At 27.4% G+C, this 21,477-nt stretch overlaps 2 protein-coding genes across 4 annotated transcripts in view; one reads left to right on the forward strand and one right to left on the reverse strand.

Annotated features, from left to right (window-relative positions):
* The window catches only part of LOC103577247 (trehalase), a 56,945-nt gene that overhangs the window by 30,882 nt on the left and 4,586 nt on the right, over positions 1-21,477 (reverse strand). Inside the window, exon 1 of one of the 2 annotated variants that reach the window (XM_053740696.1) lies at positions 3,337-3,709. The exons of the other annotated variant lie outside the window; for it this stretch is intronic. Coding sequence (XP_053596671.1) covers positions 3,337-3,434 — 98 coding nt within the window. The 5' untranslated portion in view covers positions 3,435-3,709. Of the gene's footprint in view, positions 1-3,336; positions 3,710-21,477 lie in introns of those variants that run through there. 2 annotated transcript variants of the gene reach the window in all.
* Positions 19,893-21,477, forward strand: part of LOC103577250 (voltage-dependent calcium channel gamma-4 subunit) — a 129,857-nt gene continuing 128,272 nt past the window's right edge. Inside the window, exons 1-4 of one of the 2 annotated variants that reach the window (XM_008557821.2) lie at positions 19,893-19,935; positions 20,475-20,571; positions 20,729-20,873; positions 21,002-21,044. The gene's annotated coding sequence lies outside the window, so the exon portion shown is untranslated. Of the gene's footprint in view, positions 19,936-20,180; positions 20,210-20,474; positions 20,572-20,728; positions 20,874-21,001; positions 21,045-21,477 lie in introns of those variants that run through there. The other variant, XM_053740697.1, reaches the window with a different exon arrangement.

A 21,477-nucleotide genomic window follows, 5' to 3' on the forward strand; every position in this document is an offset into this window, starting at 1 on the left:
TCACGCTAATTCTAACCGCGTATTTGGTAGAACCCACAAAATGAATAGATGTACGTGTCTGACTTTTCCACCCATTACCCAGACTGTCTCTTTAATTTTTAACAAAAAAACCACTCACATAATTTTTTACTCTATAGGAGAGAATAAACCAGAAGCATCCACAGGTAGAAGCTAATGTTAAAGGGTGCTTTTTTTTTCTAATATTTTTAATCATGTACTTTAGGTAATTTCATGTAACAATAAAAAAATAGTTGAGAAAAAATTATTATTATCATTAACATAATCTAGTAATTTTTTATTTCAGACACGAGAAAAATAATTTTTAAAAAATGAGCGAGCCGGTAAGGAGACGGTGAAAAACGAGAAAAGCTGAATTTCAACGATAAAAGAAAATAAAAAAATATGACGATGAGGTATAATATATTTTTTTTTTCGTGCGAGAATTGAAGATAAAAAAAGTTAATGATTATGCGCTGGATGATAGAGTCAACCATTTACTATTTTTTTTTTTATGGTTCAATTTTTTTTCTATTGGAAAAGGAAACGGAATAAAATGAAATATTGAGGCAAAATAAAATGCTTGCACAAGTTCGTAAAGTTGTGAGAATTTTAAATAAAATTATTCAAAGGATGTAAGTAATACTCAGTATGTGATTGAATCGAAATACATGTGAAACTTAGACATAAATATATTTTATAAACAAAAAAAAAAACGATTTTTTATACAATGATTTGCATAATCAAATTGGAATTAAAGTGATTGGCTCAACAGGATAAAATTAATCAGTTAATATGAGCTTTGATTTGTAAATTTTTATCAATGAAAACTATTAATTCACGAAGGGTAAAATTGTAGTCGATCTTTAAACATTTTAATTTAAAAAAAAATTATTTTACTACAAAATTTAAAAATTCACAAATCACAGTCAATTTTTTTTTAAATTTTGCAAAAATTAAAATTCCTCATCTTATTAATGAGTTAATAAAAAATTAATATCATTAATATTTTTTTTTTTGCTGAACATTCAATTAAATAATTATCCAAAAAACAATACTTTAGATAAACGTAAATCAAAAAGTTATATTTATTTGGAGATCTAATGAAATTTTTGTAGATCTACACATGACTTATTTCGTTTATTATCAAACCTACGCGATCTACGAAAACATACTTATTAGGTCTATATAAATCAGAACTATTTTTTCCAGAATTATGAATCTTATTTCCGAAATATCCCTAAAATATATTATCTATTAATATAATTTATAATTTGTCATTCTTTACTATACTTTTTCAAGATGTAATAAATATAAAAGTAAAAAAATAAATTTTAAATGATAAATTAATTAATAGCTGCGTTCTTGATATATCTATCATCATGTGGTTTTCTCTCGTTATAGTTAAGTTTTGTTTGAGTAAGCGGTCTTCTAATTGCTTTTACACGGACAATAGCCAAGTTTGTACAATTATGATGTTTTCTTCAAGTAATATTATAGTTTGATAACATCAAGTGAAACTTGCCCGTGTTATTATTGCAATTAAACAATATTTAAATCTTCTTACTTTCAATTAAGAAAAATAAAAATAAAAGTATACTACAAAGTAACATTTGATGTTCAACGTTGCCATGGTTATAAAAATCTTTCTCAGCTGATTCAATCAGAAAAAAATATGGAGCCTAGTCGAATAAATGATACATAAATTTTATAGAAAATATTTATTTGCGAAAAATGTAAATAAAAAATTCATAATCTGATCGACTGCCCAATTTCAAAACACAGTAACTGACAAAAATAATTTTTTTTTAATATGTAGTGAATCATGTCCAGAAGACTCCACTGGAACTAAAAACACTAAAAAATCGATTTTGAAAAATTTGTCCCTTACTGTGTTTTGAAATTGGGCAGCCGTGATGTAAATTAGTGAAACTTCGAAACGACATGGCAACATAGCACTGAAATTAACATTGCAGCGATTCCCTCATCGTGCGACTGACGTTGTTCGGCAAAGGATACGTGACAAACGTCAGGTTAAGGATAGCGAGAAACAATTAGCCGGGCCCAAATTAAGGGTATGACGCACGGTAGAACCCGGGGGCGATATAGCCCAGATGCAAAGCAACTCTTAGCTAGTAGTTTCTTACTTAGAAATGTACTTGAATAGCAATTACATGAAATAGACAATATCTAGCCGAATACTTAAAAATTTTAATATAAATATAATTTATATAAGCGGATAGCACTGGCCAGACACATTAGAATATTATTTTTAATAGTTGAAAAATCCAACGCTTAAAACACAATTTATGCTATGTTTTACAAGACAAAATAAAAGTATACAGAAAAAAGGATTTCTTGGCGCTAAAAATTTTTTTTCGTCCCAAGAAAATTTTTACTTACCCCAAGGAATGTTTTGCATTATAAATTTAAAAAAAAAGTTCTTGCGTCAAGAAATTTTTTTTAGTCCTAAGAAAATTTTTGTCTCCAATTCATAATAATACAAAATATTTCTTGCACCCAGAAATCCTTTTTTTCTGTATAAAAGGCAATAAAATAATAAAAAAAAAAATTATTCAAATCTGAGACGGAACACGATTTTTTTACATATCGGCTTATTGGGAAAAAACAATGAAAATTAGTTGAACTTGACACTTTATCAGAATGAAATATAATAATCTCATAGCTCACGGTCAATTCTAAAAAGAAGCTTATAATCTATAATATTTATACTAGCATTATATAAGAGAAGTGTTGTAAAAATTATTCATCTATTTTTATTTCATTTCATTTTTCCTATTCAAGAGTTTAATATACAAATCGACGCAATTTCATGATCTTATTAAGAAAGGACATCAGAAATGATGTGAACTTGACACTTTATCAGAATAAAATATAATAACCTCGTGACTCACATAACCAACTCTAGTAAGAAGCTTATAATTTATAACGCTCATATCAGCAATAGTTATACATGTGTTGGAAAAATTAGTCATATATATTTATTTAAATGTTTACATTTAATACCGGTTATATTACTATTATAGTCTATTTTAACGTACGTCAGTAAAGTAGATAAATATTATTTTAATATGACGAATTGTTGTTTATAACTTCACTCTATTGTCTTGTACACGTGTATACATTTATGTAAATATTATTAATGCAAAAACTTTTCGTAATTTATCTTAAAATATATTTATAGCTAATGGATCTTAAAACCTTTCAGAAATTTTAACAATAACTCTTCTTTACATGACAATGATATATTATTTATAAATAATGAAAAAAAAATTTGATAGTATTTAAGTAATAAAATTAAAAAATAATAAAATTTACCTGTCACAAAGATCTGATTTTTCCGGGGTTGATACGATAGTAAGAGCATGAACATGACAGCTAAATGCAACGCTCAGCAAGTAAATAAACGTGTACATTTTGAACTTACAAAAAAAAAAATTTACTTTTAAATTCGAACCCAATTTAAAACTGTATCTTGTCACCCCTTTTTTTTTATTTTTAAATTAACTGGTCAAACGATTGCGTTGACACTTTTTACAAGGCCCTCGTCCTTTGAAAAAAAAAAAAAAAAAATTTATATATTGTCAGTAACACACGATGAAAGTATTTTTTTTCGATGGAATTTAAAAGTGGCAGCTGAGAGCCGACCACTCAACCGAATGACCCGAAAACGTTAAACTTGTCGTAGTTTTATGCAGTAGGAATTGATAACGTTCCAGTGACCATTGATAGAATACTTGAGGATTCAACGTCTCTCATTGGTTGCCGATTATGAGCCTTGTCATTGGCGGGCTCATGCAAATTTTATCAGTTCTCTGTCTCTCTATATATGTAATAAATTTTTTTTTAATCTTTTTTTAATTGGATTAGATAGAAAAATTTCCATGGAAAATTGACTTGATATACTACGGACAAACGTTAAAGATAATATTATCATTAACTTGCATCCTGGAGAACAATAAAATTTTTTTTTTCATAGTTTAAAATACTAATATACTGATAGAAGGATTTCTTAGCGCTTAAAAAGATTTCTTAGTATTTAAAAAATCATTTCTTAATAATTAAGAAATCATTTCTTAAAGTATGATTTCTTAACTATTAAAAAATGATTTCTTAAATAGTAAAAAATATTTGTGAAATACAAGAAAATGATGTTTAAGAAATAATTTCTTAAACACTAAGACATCTTTTCAAATGATAAGAAATCCTTCTATCAGTGTAATATCAGGAATGAATCTCGCTCAGCGATAAAGATTTTTTAATTATCATAGTGGCAGGTAATCGGACAAATCTAATCATCAAATCAGTTTTTACTTCTCACACTAAGTGATAATCGTTTTTATTTTTATTAATATGTAATTTATATACAGCGATTTAGATAAAAAAAAAGTTTTAATGAAAAGTCAACTGGTTTGTTGAAAAATAAATTATTTCCCGCGATTATTCATTGCATATGTAAATTTAAAATTTATTTAACATTACAAACATGTTCGTTACTAAAGATTAGATTTCTGCATACGTGAATAAGTATTTTTTATTTTTAAAACTTTTGATAAAATATACAGATCAAAATTTTCGAATCTGGTTTAATACGAATTATTATAACTTAAGCATCCAAAGGGATATGTTCTAAATATAGACTTAATTTTTTTTTAAACATATATTTTATGACCTAATTTAGTTGTAAATTGTTAACTACCATAAAATGATATGACACCCCAGAATTTCTACTCTCTTATGCATAAAATAAGTGCCTCCGGAGATTACATAAATTTCCAAGTGTTGTGAAGAATATTTAACATGACATCGCCCTCGAGTGCAATTTTTTCATGTGAAAGTAATTGAAAATTGCAATAAATTTTTTTTTTTAATAATCTACTATATTTAGTTGTTTAAAAAAAATAATGGAATAATTTATGCAAAAAAGTTTAATCAGATACGAAAATTAGGAAAATTTCATTCAGATATATATGTCTATTTGTAAGATATATGTTGTAGACAAGATAATGATAAAAATTGTATAATCATTTTTTAATATATTATTTTATTATCGTAATGAGATTTTGTAATTTAATTATTGATAATATTTAATAGCGTTATCGATTTCGATATTAGATTGTCGATTAAAACTCTCGGATCATGAGATTGACGCCAGGTTATTTCTAGATACAAGATAACTTTTAACTCGAATATTAACCTTATCAAAGTCTAAATCATAATTAAAGAAATATAAAAAATTATTTTTCCTAATTAAGATTATCTTCTATGGGGTCAAATGGGCCACTGATAAATATGATGACGCTTTCCGGGTATGAAGAAACTTTGCGAAAAATGATCCAATTTGCAAAAATGAAAAATGATATTGTGAAATAATGTAGAAGTTATCATATGACAAACGGTTTTTTTTTTGGTATACAAAACTTATGGTGTTTTAAACTTAAGTATGAAATTTTTTAACTAAAAACTTGTGTTATTAATTATAAAAAATTGTCTAAACAAAAAAAAATAAAAAACATCTCGTTATAAGATAGAGAACACAATAATCTTTAATCACGAAAAAGCTTTTAAAAAAATAGATTTGATGGCTGGGTCGAAAAATGTGATTTGTTTTAAATTAAATAAAAATTTTAAGTTATTTCTACTCAATATTACTTTTTATTGTGTCAGAAATTTTTAGCATCAGTTTTCACGAGAGCTGCACCTGAAAGTTTAAATTTTTGCCTCTATTTGTGAGAAGAATCGCGCATGCGCTAATTTTTATCATTTGTTTTCTTATTGAAGAAAAGAATGACTTTCTTCCTTTTAAACAGGGCATAAATTGAAACTTTACGTGCAGGTATAGTGAAAAATAGTTTATGAAAGTATAGAGAATAAAAATCAATAAAAAATAAACAGATTTTTTGAAAATTTTGAAAATATAAATTATCAAAAGTCTCAGCTTAAAAGTTATCTACAATGTTAAGTCAAATTTTTATGTCAATACTTATTTTTATTTACTCTGACCCTTAGATTACCATTTTCAATGTTCATATTTATTGAAATGATTTACCCGCAAAAAAAATTGTATCTATCCGGTTTATATCTTTAGTATTGCCGTATGTATGCTATTTTATGGTAAGTCTACAGTTTCCGTGGCGCCGCCAAATGACCACGGATTTTTGTAGAACTCGACGAAATAAGACTTTTTTTAAGAATACAATTTTTCCATATCCCGCATAATTTTTGAGATATTGAATTTTCGAATTTAAAAAATTAAAAAATTTTTTTTTTTTTTTGCAATGCATTTCGATGTAATTCACCTTCAAAAAAATAAATCTCACACCAGAATGATATTATTTTCATTGTTTCCAGAAATACAAGCATAAAATGTTTTATAATTTAATTTATCTTTGAAGAAATTATCAAAATGAATTTTTAATATTTAAATATAAATTTAAAATTCTAATATAATGTAATGTATTTCATAGTTTTAACTAAAGTTTAATAATATTATTTTTTACACATTAAAAATGAAACAGAATAACACTTTTTATATATATATATATATATACTGTTTATTAGTCACTCAACGACCCAACAAATACTCAATGAATATATGTCTCAACTTATGACAACGGAAGCTCGCAGACGATGGTACTGAACTTACTGATTTCATTGTATACAATTATAATATGTAATTCTTTATATGAACCTGACTAAAAACCCTCGTCGTGATTGCTGAGTACGCTTATGTGTAATAATCCCGACGCATGCGGGGTAGTGCCCTCTTATGCCATAAATAAACATACGTTCTTACCATTCAATGCAAAAACTATTGTATCTCTAACTGAATGAGAAAGTGCTTTCGATACTCGTGTGTTGGCAACACTTGTCTAACGGCTCGTGAGCCAATTCACATTCATTTTCGAAGCACTTTCAATTCAGTTAGATAATATACTATTAATGTACTGTAAAAAATTTTACAGTAAAAATGGTCCCTGAGAATTTTACATGGTCATGTGGTGTGAAATAACGGTGTAAGCAATCCTCGGTGTAAATTATCACTCCGTGTAATTTTGGCACGGTGTAATCTGCTTTTTTTACACCATTCCGTATCACTCGTTGCTCAATAATCAAAATTATATATAATTTTGATTAATGAGCAACGAATGATTATGGAACATTTTTAACTACTTAATCAAAAGCTACATTAATTTTATTTAGATATTAAACATTTGAACATTTAGATATTTAAACATTAGAAATTTGAACATTTAAATATTTTTATTATGATTATTTTTCTTAACGCAAAATTATCATAAATTACACATTCACACAATTGACGGTGTAAAAATTTTATATTCATGACGCTAAAATTTAATACGATATTTGGTGTAATTTACACAGAAAAATTTTTACAATAAATCATTTAGACTACACCGAGTCCAAAAATTTTTTGCAGTGTGTAAAGTAAATAAAATGATCATTTATTCAAATAATGTTATGCAAAACATATTTTCATTGACACATCTACTATATTAAATGTTCACAGTTACCTTCATCCATCATTTGCAAAAATATGTTTTATACTTTTAACGCAGCATGTGACGGGGTGACTTGATATTCGACTGTCGGGTCAGTCAAATTAAATTTCGCGCCTCATTATTTTACGCATCAGCCCTTGCGACGACCAAATTTTAATTACTTCGCGGAACGATGGGGGTAGAGGCCTAGCGCACCTCGTCGTCAGACTCATTTTCTTCAAAATTAATTACAACCGGCTAGCTGAATCGAGCATGCGCTCAAAAGTTCAACTCAGTCTCTTTGCAAGAATTTTCAAAAAAATTTTATGTCAGGCAGATGCCACCGAAAGTTATAAATTATTGTTGCTTTTTTTTTCTGGGAATCCAGCTACGAGTTCAAGAGGATCCTAGTCATGGCCAAACACTTGGGGCAAGTTGACGTAAATTCCTTGGCGTAGAGGTTAAAATTATTCATAAAATTTAATTTGTGAAACACGTGGGTAATTTTGTTAATTAACTGTTATCGTCTTCTATAAAATTTATTTTATTGTATTTAATTTATTTAAATCTCTGTGCATGCGGGAAAATGATTTATTTGTCGACTTTTAATTATCAGGATTTTTCTTCGATATTAAAAAGTTATTTATCAATTTAAGATGGATTTCAAACCCACTAATTATTATTGGAATAAATCGTTTAAATAAAAAAAATTATAATAATAAAGTTGAGATTTATTATCGCGGGTATTTGAGTCTTGTTGTTCGTGATATTGAGAACACGAGGCACGAGCGCGGCGCATGCACAGCCTAATTCTTACAATTAAATCTAGCTATAAATTATTAATTATATCATTAAAAAAGTTTAACATTATGTATACGTATTAAATAAATGAATAATTATTTACAATAAAATAATTTAATTTATATTTAAACTTATTTTTCTTAATTATTTCTTAAGCCATTTTTCCTATCCCAAATCAAGCCGCGTACTCGGCTACATCAGACATTCAGAACCCAGTGCTCAACATCTACACAAGTATCTAAAGGAGGATTGTCCGAACTTCCTGGTACGGGAAAGCTAGGGCATACCCTTACAAGCAAAAAACTATAAATTAGAGCTGGCTAGCTGTTGCTCGCGACAATGATCGATTTTATAACTCAGCAGTTTCCTTTATTCTCTTATGACTCAAAAAATTGAGAAATGAAGAATTTTTCGGTAAAGAAATACTGTTACCTTTATATAAGTTGTTAATTCAGAAAGTAACTTGATGTCATTTAATTCTTATTGACAGTTCTATTAAAGAAACATTGCTCAGTCGGCTGTTTGTTTCAAATTAACTTTATTACATTTTCATGTATCCCTAAACTTTTCATTATTTTTTAGTGTGATAATTTACCCTCGGGATTTTGGAAATACCGAAATAATTCCGGAATTATACGGTATAAATACTGCATAAATATGGTATTACTCGAGTTATTTTGGCCAGTTTTTTGCCGCATTATTACTAAAAATTTACGAAATAAATTCAGAATATTTACGGTAATAAAACAGAAAAAATACGGTATTTTCACCCGGAAAAAAATTTATATATAATTATATAAAATTTTATTTAGTTACATATAATTTTATATAATTATATAATATATATAACCTTATAAAGTTATATATAAAATAACTGTCATGAAAAAAAAAAAAAAAAATAATAAAACCCGTAAACTCGTGGACTCGATTCCGAGACCTATTTATTCAAAGTCTGATCTGGTAGCCATTATGCCAAATCACTTACTTGAAATAAGTTACTAATTGTATTCACATGGATACAAACAAACTTAAGAAAATTGAAAACATGAATTTTCACAGATAGTTATTTTCACTTACATTTTTTTGTTTGAGTAAGAATTGTATGAACCAATAAAATAAAATAAAAAATATTACATTTTGCACATTTTCGATGATTTTAAATGTAGAAGCAAACAAAAAATAAAACCATATTTTTTTACAATTTTCTATTTTATCAGCGTAAATCTGTCAAAATTGCAGGATACTGACGGTATTATTATCACAAAAACAACGATTTTATTATTACAACATTATCGTATTATAGTTTTTATACAGCATTTTATTGGTAAAAGTTCGGCATTTTTACAGTTTTTTTACAGCATTTTTTCGGTAAAAGTTCGCCATTTTTATAGTAATATTACTGTAGTAATCTGGTAACTCTACAGCATAAGTGCAGTAAGTATATGGCATAACTCCAGGTAAAAACTGGCCAATATAACCATATTAATACCAAATTATTACGGTAAATTTACGGCATGGGCATAAATGCCGAAAATTTACGGCATTTTTACAGCATTCGCAAAACTGTGAGGGTAAATAAAGAAATGATAATTTTCGAAAACCATTTGATCATCAAATATCTACTTTTTAGCATTCAAATGACTATTCGTATTAAAAATAACCGATCGACCGCATCGAAATGTCACAGCCCGTGTAAAAAAAAATGGTTGAAAAAAGGTTAAAAAAATGTTGATTATTCTTAACTTCAAAACGTGACACAACGAAGAATTTTTTTTGAACGTTTTGTAAACTTTTGAAAATTCAAGAGATTAATCAATAAGTGTCCTTGTATTATTAAGATATGTTAAAACAAAAAACATTTAGAAATAGCTCAAAATCAGTTTTTTCTGAACGTATTTTGCACTGAAAAAATTATGACACCTAGGACTATTAATGGAGTGTAAAAAAAAATTTATAAATGAGTTGAAAACGATAATTTATAGTATCAAGACAATTGCTTTTTTCTTCGTATTTTCAGAAATTTAAAAATCGTTTAATATAAGTTTGTCATTCTGCCATGTTTTGAAGTTTAGAATAGTCATTACTTTTGCACACTTCCAACGCGAAGTGAAGAGGTAGTTTGTCACCAAATTTTAACCTTTTTTCAATGATTTCTTATTACACGGAAGAAATAAATTGATATTTGTTTTTGATGAAAGAATAAACTTCTCTGAATAGAACGTATTCACAAAAGAATATTCTTTTATCTCCTGGACTAGAATTTACGTACGAGTCGACGAAGGTGCAAGCTTACCACAAACGATGCTACCTTGGTGGACATAAAGGAACTTCGGTGTCCATTTCACAGCAAGAAATAAATTAATATTAGTATTTTATGAATGAATATACTTCATTGAATACTAATTATCTAGAAAAGAACAAAGTAAAAGTGAAAGAAAAAAAATGATTATTGAGATTTAATTATCGTTGATAAATTTTCATTTCAAATATAGTGATTTTCATACAGAGGAAATGACAGTTAAATAAACGTTATTATGTAATTTGAAGAGATAATAGTCAAGAATTACAAAAAATGAATAGTTAATAAGACAATTAGCACTACACTTAAATAAATGTAATAGTATATTAAAAAAAAAAAAAAACTGTTAAATGTGAGCTGATACTAATAATCCAAGTGTTTCCGTAGGTCAATCTCATAAATCCTTAACTGAATTCCAACATACCAACTCGGAAAATATATTGCTGTCATTAAAATCCGGTATATTTATTAAATAACAATTTATTTTTGGTTTCATAAATGCACGAAATGCATTTAAATATATTGCGAGAGTTTTTTAATCATAACATTGCATTCCATTAAAATTATATATAATTAAAAAAAAAATTTATTTGTATTTTAAATAACTTAATTTTTTTTTGTCAAATTATTTTTGAAGTATATTTTTTGACCATTTTGTGACTTATTATAGTAATACGATTATTGTTTATTATAAAATAACTAGTTTTATTTTGTTGTGGATTTAGTTCTTTTATCGACTGTTTTTTTCGGTTAGTATCTGTTCAGCGATAATTTTACGATGACTTTGCATATTGCCTGCATTGAAAATACTAGTTTCAATGCCTGTTTAGTCAATCGAAACCACCCAATTTAAGAGCAATGTGATTTAACGGATTTAAAATCGTCGGTTACTTTTCTGGTGCGGAAAAACATCTAGTTTCTACCCACTCAATTAGTTTCTGGCTTCATTCCAACCCTTTTAAAATTGCATTTGTTTATTGTAAACTCCACTGTCACCATAAATTCCATTCTGACTAACCAAATTGACAGTTGAATTTTAAAATGTGTTAAATTATCTTATTTCGACTGTGTCTCAATAATTAAATTATTTTGTGTGTCACTGTATGAAATACGAATTCAAAATTTTATGTTATGTCAGTCAACCTCAAATTAGCTTGTAGACAAGTTTATGAAATCATTTTTTCTCCCATTTCTAGGTATCGTGCACAATATACTATTTAATTTATTTCTTCACTAGAAACCAAAATGCTTACTTTCAACAAATCAATTTTTCTCAGCAAAATAAAAAGTCAAGTATTTTCGGTAGTGAAATAAATAAAAATACACTCAAAAATCCGGTTTTCCGACAAGTCGATTATAGAGCACAACCTCTCTCGCTGTCGCATCCGAGACGTGCAAAAAATTCAGAAATATATTCATTATTAATTTTCATTTAGAAGCTACACAGAAAAACATGATTTTTTGATGCAAAATATTTTTACTCGCCCCAAGAAATTTTCTAAATTCACGGAGAGAAGAGAATGATAATAATTACCATTCTATATGGTAACCAATCCTATTTTTTAAAGCATGGAAATCATTACTATGTAGCATGGGAATGATTACCATTGTTCTGGTAATATTTAACATACTACATAGTAATCATGCTACTAGTAAATATTACTTCGTAGCATGATAATCAAAGCCATGCTAGAATGGTACTGAGTCCAATGCTGAATAGCGTGAAAGCAGTTTTAATATTAAGCGCTGCTATATAGTGTATACGTCCAATATAACCTGTACATATATTAATCTTAATTGAACATTATCAATCATATGAAACTGAAGTATTATTTGACAAAGTATCATTGTCTATTGTATTCTGATTTAAAATGTTATTCTACCACACGTAAAATGTATATTCCAAAGCACTAGATTTAATATTTTTAATTTAGATAATTGTTAACTTCCTCTACATTGATAATTCATTATTAACAATTTTACTTACAATAAAATATTAATTAAATATATTTTCAATAAATAATTAACTTATTATAATATTTTTCTAATAAAAGTAACCCATGTTAAAATATGTTATTTTTAATATTTATTATTTTATTTAAAAATTTTTTAAATCAGTTAAAAATTTATTCATTATTAATTAAATAACCTAATTTTTTAATTATAAAACCTTATTTTAATATTAACTTTACTACCTTCAATTGGAAGCAGCTTCATCGAAATTGTAATTATTCCAATGTACCATGGTAATCATTCCCATGCTAGCATAGGAATAATTACCATGCTACACAGTAATGATTACTATGTTACATTGGAGAATATACCATTCACTTCTTTCCGTGTTATAAATGAGAACCGAAAATTTTCTTTCGTGAACAAATCCTTTTTTTGTGTGCAGGGAAAATTTTTATTTTTTTAAATAAATCGCAACAAGTTTAGGAAGACCTAAAGCGCACACATAAGTATTTACTAATGTTTTGTAACGAAAATATTAATTCAATTTTGAAAAATATTGCATTGAAATCAAACATTTTTATATAAATATGATTATTGTATTAAACTAGTGAAGACTAAAAACTTTATATACAATTTATCGTGAGTGAATCATTAAAGAACTTTTGAAGTGGGAGTAAAGCACACAGCGCTTCGTCCTTTAGGTGTGCGATAAATAATATATAATTTTTTTTTTTTTTATAGAAATCGAGGTTCCCGCTGGGTTTGGAAAAACTTACTTTATAATAATCGGTTATACATATTTCCCAAGATATCAAACTTTTATTGAAAAAGGGCGACGGACATCTGAGAGATATTACAACTTCCTTTACGGGTACACTAAAAAGCATCTGTACGCCTTGTAAAAATTATAAAAATGTGCGAGATGTTTAATTTATAGGTATGAATAAATATAAGGATCGATGTAGCATTAAATATTTCATAGAATATATTTTACTGTGGGAAGTAAGGCTTTGGATAATGTATATTATTTTTTAAAATAATAAATAAATAAACTAATTTCATTTATGAAATGATATTAAATTAGTAAATGAAAAGCTTGATTGTTTTATATTATACCTGTAACAGCTAAAATATAAATGCGTAAACACATAATGTAATATAATATAATATAAAATATATCTCATAATGTAAATATGTTATGGAAACAAGCAAAATTGGATAAAGCAGAAATTTTTATAATACACTAATAATAATAATAATAAATTGTGTAAACAACGAAGATATATTACAGCTCAGCCTTGTTATAAGACTTTTTCCCTCAATTCGTTAAAAATTGCCTGGAACGATTCCCCCTCCAATCGTTTTATTTACATTTTCCGTCTAGTTCTCGTTAGAAGACTAACAGAATCTGACCCGTGGCTAATAGGAGCGATAGGCAGAAAGGAAAGAAAAGCCTAACAAAGTGACACAAAATAAAACAACTCGCTTTTTTACAAAACAAAACATCGATAATATCAAACTAAAGTTCGGATGCAAAATGCCGTTTAGCATAATATAGAGGCGATTCGGATTCTAAGAATTTTTACTCTTACACTGTAAAAAATTGGGAATAAATTTGGAGTGACTACGGACTCAGAGGTCCGAGGTTTTAAAAAAAAAATCGATGTGCATTCGAAGTAAATAGGGAGTTTGTTTTTTTAGCTGAATGATTTCGGAGTGATATAGATTTTATTTCAATCTGCATTCACTCCAATTCGGAGTTTTAATATTAAATAAACTTTTAGGAGTAAATTTTGCTCCAAACCAGATTTTCAATATTAAATTAAACCCCCACTGAAAAAAAATATTTTTTATCTTATAACGAAGTTGGACTGTACATTGTTCAAAAATTAATAGTTGTATATTTCAAATTTAAAGACAAATTAAGGTAGAAAATTATGAGAATTCAATATTTTTTATATCGTAATTACTAAAGTATTTTCAACAGTATTTATTTTAAATCTTCCGCATTGATCGATTATTGGTGAGTTTTTTAATCTTTTAATGTAAAAAATATCTAAAAACCGCTTGTCCTGCAGATTAGCCCTATAATTTCCCGCTATTTTTAAGCTCTTGAGCTTGAAACTAGTGATTTCGCAATTTCCGTTGGACAAATTCAAATAATGAACGATAACAAAAAAAAAAATAATGAAGTAAATTATTATTTTTTTTTTTTTTTATTTTATGAAATTATATTAGCCCACGACTCAAGTCAAGAAATAAATAAAAAAAACTTATGATTTAGTAAAAACAGATATCATGCAAAAAGTCACTCACCACGCCGAGAAATATCCAGAGCAGCAGACAATTCTTTCAATTTCTATAACAAAAAACAAAAATAATTAGAATGAATAATTTTTTCAACTAAAATTAGAATTTTAAATGATTTTGTCATTGAAATAAGAGAAAAAATTTACCTCGGCGGACGTATTTCTGCGCTTCCAGCACCCGGAATCAGTACGAAAGATTCATGATGATCGGAATCAATAAATTAACTTTACTCCAATTAACCTCTCATTGATGATTACTCTTCTCAAAGAATTCTTGCATCAACTGAAAATTTCATAAAAAATAATGAATAATAGACAAATGATTAATTTTTAGTCCTACATAAAATATTATGATCCTAAAGTTAGAAGACAATCTTCAGATTTTTCTTCCAATAAATCAATTCCAAAAACATATAAACATGCCTACGTAGAAAACTCGAAAAGCTATAAGTGCAATTTTTTGAAAAATATTTTTCTTTATAATTAATTGAGTTTCAAAAAAATCAAAAAATTATTTGACGTCAGTTTACTTGAGTATCATAAAGTATTTGTAACAATTGAAAATATTTTTTTTTTTTACAATTTGCTGGAATGTAATAATAAACATAAAATTTTAATTAATAACCCAAACATCAGTGAAGAAAATGATGATGAACAATCATTCGGGCTAGTAAATACTCAAGTTATCCAAAATATATAAAATACGTTATCGATATTAAAAATTCAGTCATTTATATGAATTATAGCAACAAACAAACTTGATGACTTAAGAAGTTGTCAAGACATAAATTATTTACTATATTTTCAAGTAAATAAGGAAAAATAATTAAATTATTAACTTTTACTCAGACAAAGGGGTTAGACATTTTCCGTTAACTTCTCAACCGCTTACTGTTTGCGGGCGTTCTGTTAACGGCGACTTTCATAAGATATAGCGCTGACGTCTAGTTTCAGAATTTGAATTATTTTCTCAGCGGCCATTTGCAATTTCTAACAATTGAAACTCAGTTACAAAAAATCTCTGTTTAGATTTTAAAAAAAATATTTTGTAGCTGAGATTTATTTTAATATTTTAGGCTTAACAAAATTTTTATAACAGTATCAAGCTCGAAGTTGCCCAAAATAACCCATAACTTTCCTATTTCTTCGGTTTTAAAAATTAAAAATGGCAAATCATAATAAAATGCATGAATTAAAATTTTTTTTTTTTAGCTAATTAGCGCTGAGAAAAATGTGATGACTTTATTTGTCCGAAAACTTAAAAACTGTCATATCAACTTGTCTTATATTTAATAATCAGAGAAATTTTTAACTCAGTTAATTTTGAACGAGAATTATAAAACATGAAAAATTTCAAAAACTACTCACTTTGTTGTCATTTTACTGCTTTCTTATCAGCGACGAGCACCTTCACAAATTAATAAAATTTAACTATAAAATTCACTGAATATATAAAATTGATGCAAAACTTAAACTTTTACTTAAAATTATTAATTTTAATTATTCTTAGATTTATAATTACTATTATTCTTGTATTTAATTTTTAACAACGAACCCGGCCCACAATGATACGAAAAAAAGCCAACACTGAATTTAATTAATTTAAAAATTCACATTCACTGAAACACTTCATTTAATGTCTTAGAATAAGTTTTGGTCACTGCGTAGCTTATATGGACTAATTAGAGATATAAGAATCGGATATTATAACAAATAAACTAAATATTTCACTGAGATTCAGTTGCGCACGACAACGGCAGCGATCAGCCCGGACATTTACTGAGCTTAAGGCTTCTGCGCATGTCCGTTTCAACCGACGCCACCGCAGCGCCTTAAGCTTGGCGACGCGCTAACAATTTTAAGGCTGGGCCGCACCGAAGGAAATTTCGAATGTAAAAATTCTAATTATTTATTGAATAATTATCAAAACAGCGATTTTCCTAGTCTACTACTAAACGCAAAGACGAACTTCCTCCAAATATTTTCATCATTTGAGTTCCATAAATATACAAAATGTCATGAGAATTCTTAAATTCGATTCTTCGATAGGTACGGCCGAACCTTAAACTTTAAAATTTTTAATGGCAGCGTTGTTAAATTTAAGGCGCCGCGGTGGCGTCGGTTGAAACGGACATGCGCAGAAGCCTTAAGCTCAGTAAATGTCCGGGCTGATCGCTGCCGTTGTCGTGCGCAACTGAATCTCAGTGAAATATTTAGTTTATTTGTTATAATATCCGATTCTTATATCTCTAATTAGTCCATATAAGCTACGCAGTGACCAAAACTTATTCTAAGACATTAAATGAAGTGTTTCAGTGAATGTGAATTTTTAAATTAATTAAATTCAGTGTTGGCTTTTTTTCGTATCATTGTGGGCCGGGTTCGTTGTTAAAAATTAAATACAAGAATAATAGTAATTATAAATCTAAGAATAATTAAAATTAATAATTTTAAGTAAAAGTTTAAGTTTTGCATCAATTTTATATATTCAGTGAATTTTATAGTTAAATTTTATTAATTTGTGAAGGTGCTCGTCGCTGATAAGAAAGCAGTAAAATGACAACAAAGTGAGTAGTTTTTGAAATTTTTCATGTTTTATAATTCTCGTTCAAAATTAACTGAGTTAAAAATTTCTCTGATTATTAAATATAAGACAAGTTGATATGACAGTTTTTAAGTTTTCGGACAAATAAAGTCATCACATTTTTCTCAGCGCTAATTAGCTAAAAAAAAAAAATTTTAATTCATGCATTTTATTATGATTTGCCATTTTTAATTTTTAAAACCGAAGAAATAGGAAAGTTATGGGTTATTTTGGGCAACTTCGAGCTTGATACTGTTATAAAAATTTTGTTAAGCCTAAAATATTAAAATAAATCTCAGCTACAAAATATTTTTTTTAAAATCTAAACAGAGATTTTTTGTAACTGAGTTTCAATTGTTAGAAATTGCAAATGGCCGCTGAGAAAATAATTCAAATTCTGAAACTAGACGTCAGCGCTATATCTTATGAAAGTCGCCGTTAACAGAACGCCCGCAAACAGTAAGCGGTTGAGAAGTTAACGGAAAATGTCTAACCCCTTTGTCTGAGTAAAAGTTAATAATTTAATTATTTTTCCTTATTTACTTGAAAATATAGTAAATAATTTATGTCTTGACAACTTCTTAAGTCATCAAGTTTGTTTGTTGCTATAATTCATATAAATGACTGAATTTTTAATATCGATAACGTATTTTATATATTTTGGATAACTTGAGTATTTACTAGCCCGAATGATTGTTCATCATCATTTTCTTCACTGATGTTTGGGTTATTAATTAAAATTTTATGTTTATTATTACATTCCAGCAAATTGTAAAAAAAAAAAATATTTTCAATTGTTACAAATACTTTATGATACTCAAGTAAACTGACGTCAAATAATTTTTTGATTTTTTTGAAACTCAATTAATTATAAAGAAAAATATTTTTCAAAAAATTGCACTTATAGCTTTTCGAGTTTTCTACGTAGGCATGTTTATATGTTTTTGGAATTGATTTATTGGAAGAAAAATCTGAAGATTGTCTTTTAACTTTAGGATCATAATATTTTATGTAGGACTAAAAATTAATCATTTGTCTATTATTCATTATTTTTTATAAAATTTTAGTTGATGCAAAGATTCTTTGAGACGAATAATCATCAATGAGAGGTTAATTGGAGTAAAGTTAATTTATTGATTCCGATCATCATGAATCTTTTGTACTGGTTCCGGGTGCCGGAAGCGCAGAAACACGTCCGCCGAGGTAAATTTTTTCTCTTAATTCAGTGACAAAAATCATTTAAAATTCTAATTTTAGTTGAAAAATTATTAATTCTAATTAATTATGTTTTTTGTTATAGAAATTGAAAGGATTGTTTGCTGCTCTGGATATTTCTCGGCGTGGTGAGTGACTTTTTGCATGATACCTTTTTTTACTAAATCATAAGTTTTTTTTATTTATCTTTTGACTCGAGTCGTGGGCTCATATAATTTCATAATTTTTTTTTTTTTGCTATTGAACTGAAACCGTCTTTTATCATAAATTAATTCGGTCGTTAATTCCTTCCATCTGAGCTCAGGCTTTAGTTCAATCATCCGTAATTATCCGCATTTTAAATTCCCAAAGAACACAACAAACAATTTATAAGCAGACGTGATTCGGTTTATAGTTTCATAAATTTCGCAACTTCCACCCCATACTTCTCTTAAAAAAATATTTTCAAGCTTGTTGCGCTTGCACCATAAATTTATTTTGGTCTAGTTTTTTTTTCTTTACAACTATTCACGAATTCTACAAGCAAAGTCATGGAGAAAATTTTCGGTATGTATTTTCTCGCTTATAAATTATAATAAAAATCCAATTTCTTAATTAAAACCAGTAATTATTTTTTTTATTTCTATTTTTTAGTCTATCACTTCTTGTAATTGAAAGGAAGTAATCAAGTAGTTTAGTTGTTCTAATTAATAATTCTTTAAATAAAAAATATGGATTTTGTCAGCACCAACGATCTTGCTGAACAGTTTTGCGTATCGGAAAATTACAATGTTATCGAGGTCTTTAATTAAAATGAGGTGAATAATTAGTTTTATAATTTTTAACCACCGTACTTATTAATACATATGAGAAATTAAATTTATTAAATTAAATAGAAAATACATATCAATATTACAAAAAGACGATTCCTTTTAAAATAGTCTTGACCATCTATTTTTGCTAAACAACTTGCGCAAGATATTAGTAACTATTCTAGTGTTTTATTGCAAATATAGTTAAGCTTGATGACTACTTAGTGTGTTGTTATCTGACCTCATCAACCTTATTCCGCGACATATACCGACTCCAGTGTAAGGGATGTGTATTATATACTGATATAAATTAATAAAATAATAGGTGCAAATAATGACGTCTTGAGCGATGGGATCAGTTGCCCGGAATCAGTTGACATGAAATCGACACTCGCTAGAAAAAGCCGCTTTACTAATGCGGGGCACAACTGAACAATGCGTCGTCATTCGACCCATAACAGTACGTTTCATAATAAAATACTAAATCAATTACTAATAGGGTAGAAGTTCAATTACTGGTCATTGCTCCATTTTTGGATATTTAATACTTTATGCTAATTAATGAAAAATTATAAAATAAAATTTCCATTTTAGTAATATGATAAAAGTATCATTCTATATGTTTTAAAAATTATCTATGTCATTGCGTTGTTTACAAATTATTTAATTTTAATTTTTCAAGTGTTCAAAATTGGCATTACAGCGCTGAAAACGGTACTTCTACCCTCTTCTCAGTAAGTTCTTTAATAAAAATATTCGATTAAATTTTTAAAAGGAACAGTCTGAATAAATTACTTCAATTTTTCTATTCATATTATTGAACTTGATAAATATTACTATAAATATTTAAAATTTTGGTTTGCATTTATCATTAGAAGAAATATTCAAATACTTGCAATTCATTTTTTTTTCTTTTTAAATTAATTAAATGTTGCCGCAAAAAATTAACGACGCGTTTTTAAAAATATAAATTTAAGTAAACTAATTATCATACTGCAGGTTTCGACTGATGGAATTATTTAAAATCAATTGTCGAAAATGAACATAAATTGGTCTTATCTAGTGTCAATCATCAGAGGAACAGATCGTGCTCTTGGTAAGACATTTAAAATTTTTTAAGTTCTAAATTAGCTTCATTGCTTCCAATCATGTCGTTTTTTATGAACGGAAGCTAAAATGTAACAAAAATTATTTTCGTTTCTCAAGTATCTTAAGACAACTTTTTATTTAAATTCTTTCTGGAAATTTATTAGCTAGAGCGGAATATCAAGCAGTTGACTGGAAAATAATACAGTGAAGTGTAAAGTAAACAAAAGCACTGATTTTATTCCACATGGTTATCATGCATCTTGCACCGCTGGTTTCTGCTGCTGGAAGCAGAGAATGACGTCCGCCAAGGTGAGTTATTTGTTTTTACAAAAAAAAAAAAAAAAAAACAAAAAAAAACTGATGACTCATAAGAGAAAATTTTGAAATAATTCAACAAATTTATTCATTTAATTAATTTTAAGTTTTTATTTTTACAGTAACTGAAAGAATTGCCTGCTGCTCTGGATATTTCTTGGTGTGGTGAGTGATTTTTCGCATGGATATTCTTTTTTGTAAATCAAATATTATTATTGTTATTGATTTTGCCTTGAGACTCGAGTCAAAATAGTGAGCTCACGTTTATCGTTGACTGTTTATTGTTTTTTCATTTGTAGTAGAACTATAAAATCGCTCAAAAATGCGCTCAAAATATTAAATTATAATATTCGCGGAAGTCATTTTACTGACTTTTTGTTTGTATAGTAATTGAATTTGATTCATAAGAACAATGAATGAAATTTAATTTTTTCGTACTTTTCTTTTTATTAAAAGCAAATAATTATTTTGGGCCTTATAAAGTCCAACTCACCCCCATAGACTATATTTCTTTTATAAAATATTTGGCTCCGAAATCATACAAAAGTCACAGAAAATTAATTTCTGTTTTTATTCAAGAGGTGGACTATCATACTTC

Source organism: Microplitis demolitor, chromosome 7, assembly GCF_026212275.2.
Source record: "Microplitis demolitor isolate Queensland-Clemson2020A chromosome 7, iyMicDemo2.1a, whole genome shotgun sequence".
NCBI classification, from domain to species: domain Eukaryota; kingdom Metazoa; phylum Arthropoda; class Insecta; order Hymenoptera; family Braconidae; genus Microplitis; species Microplitis demolitor.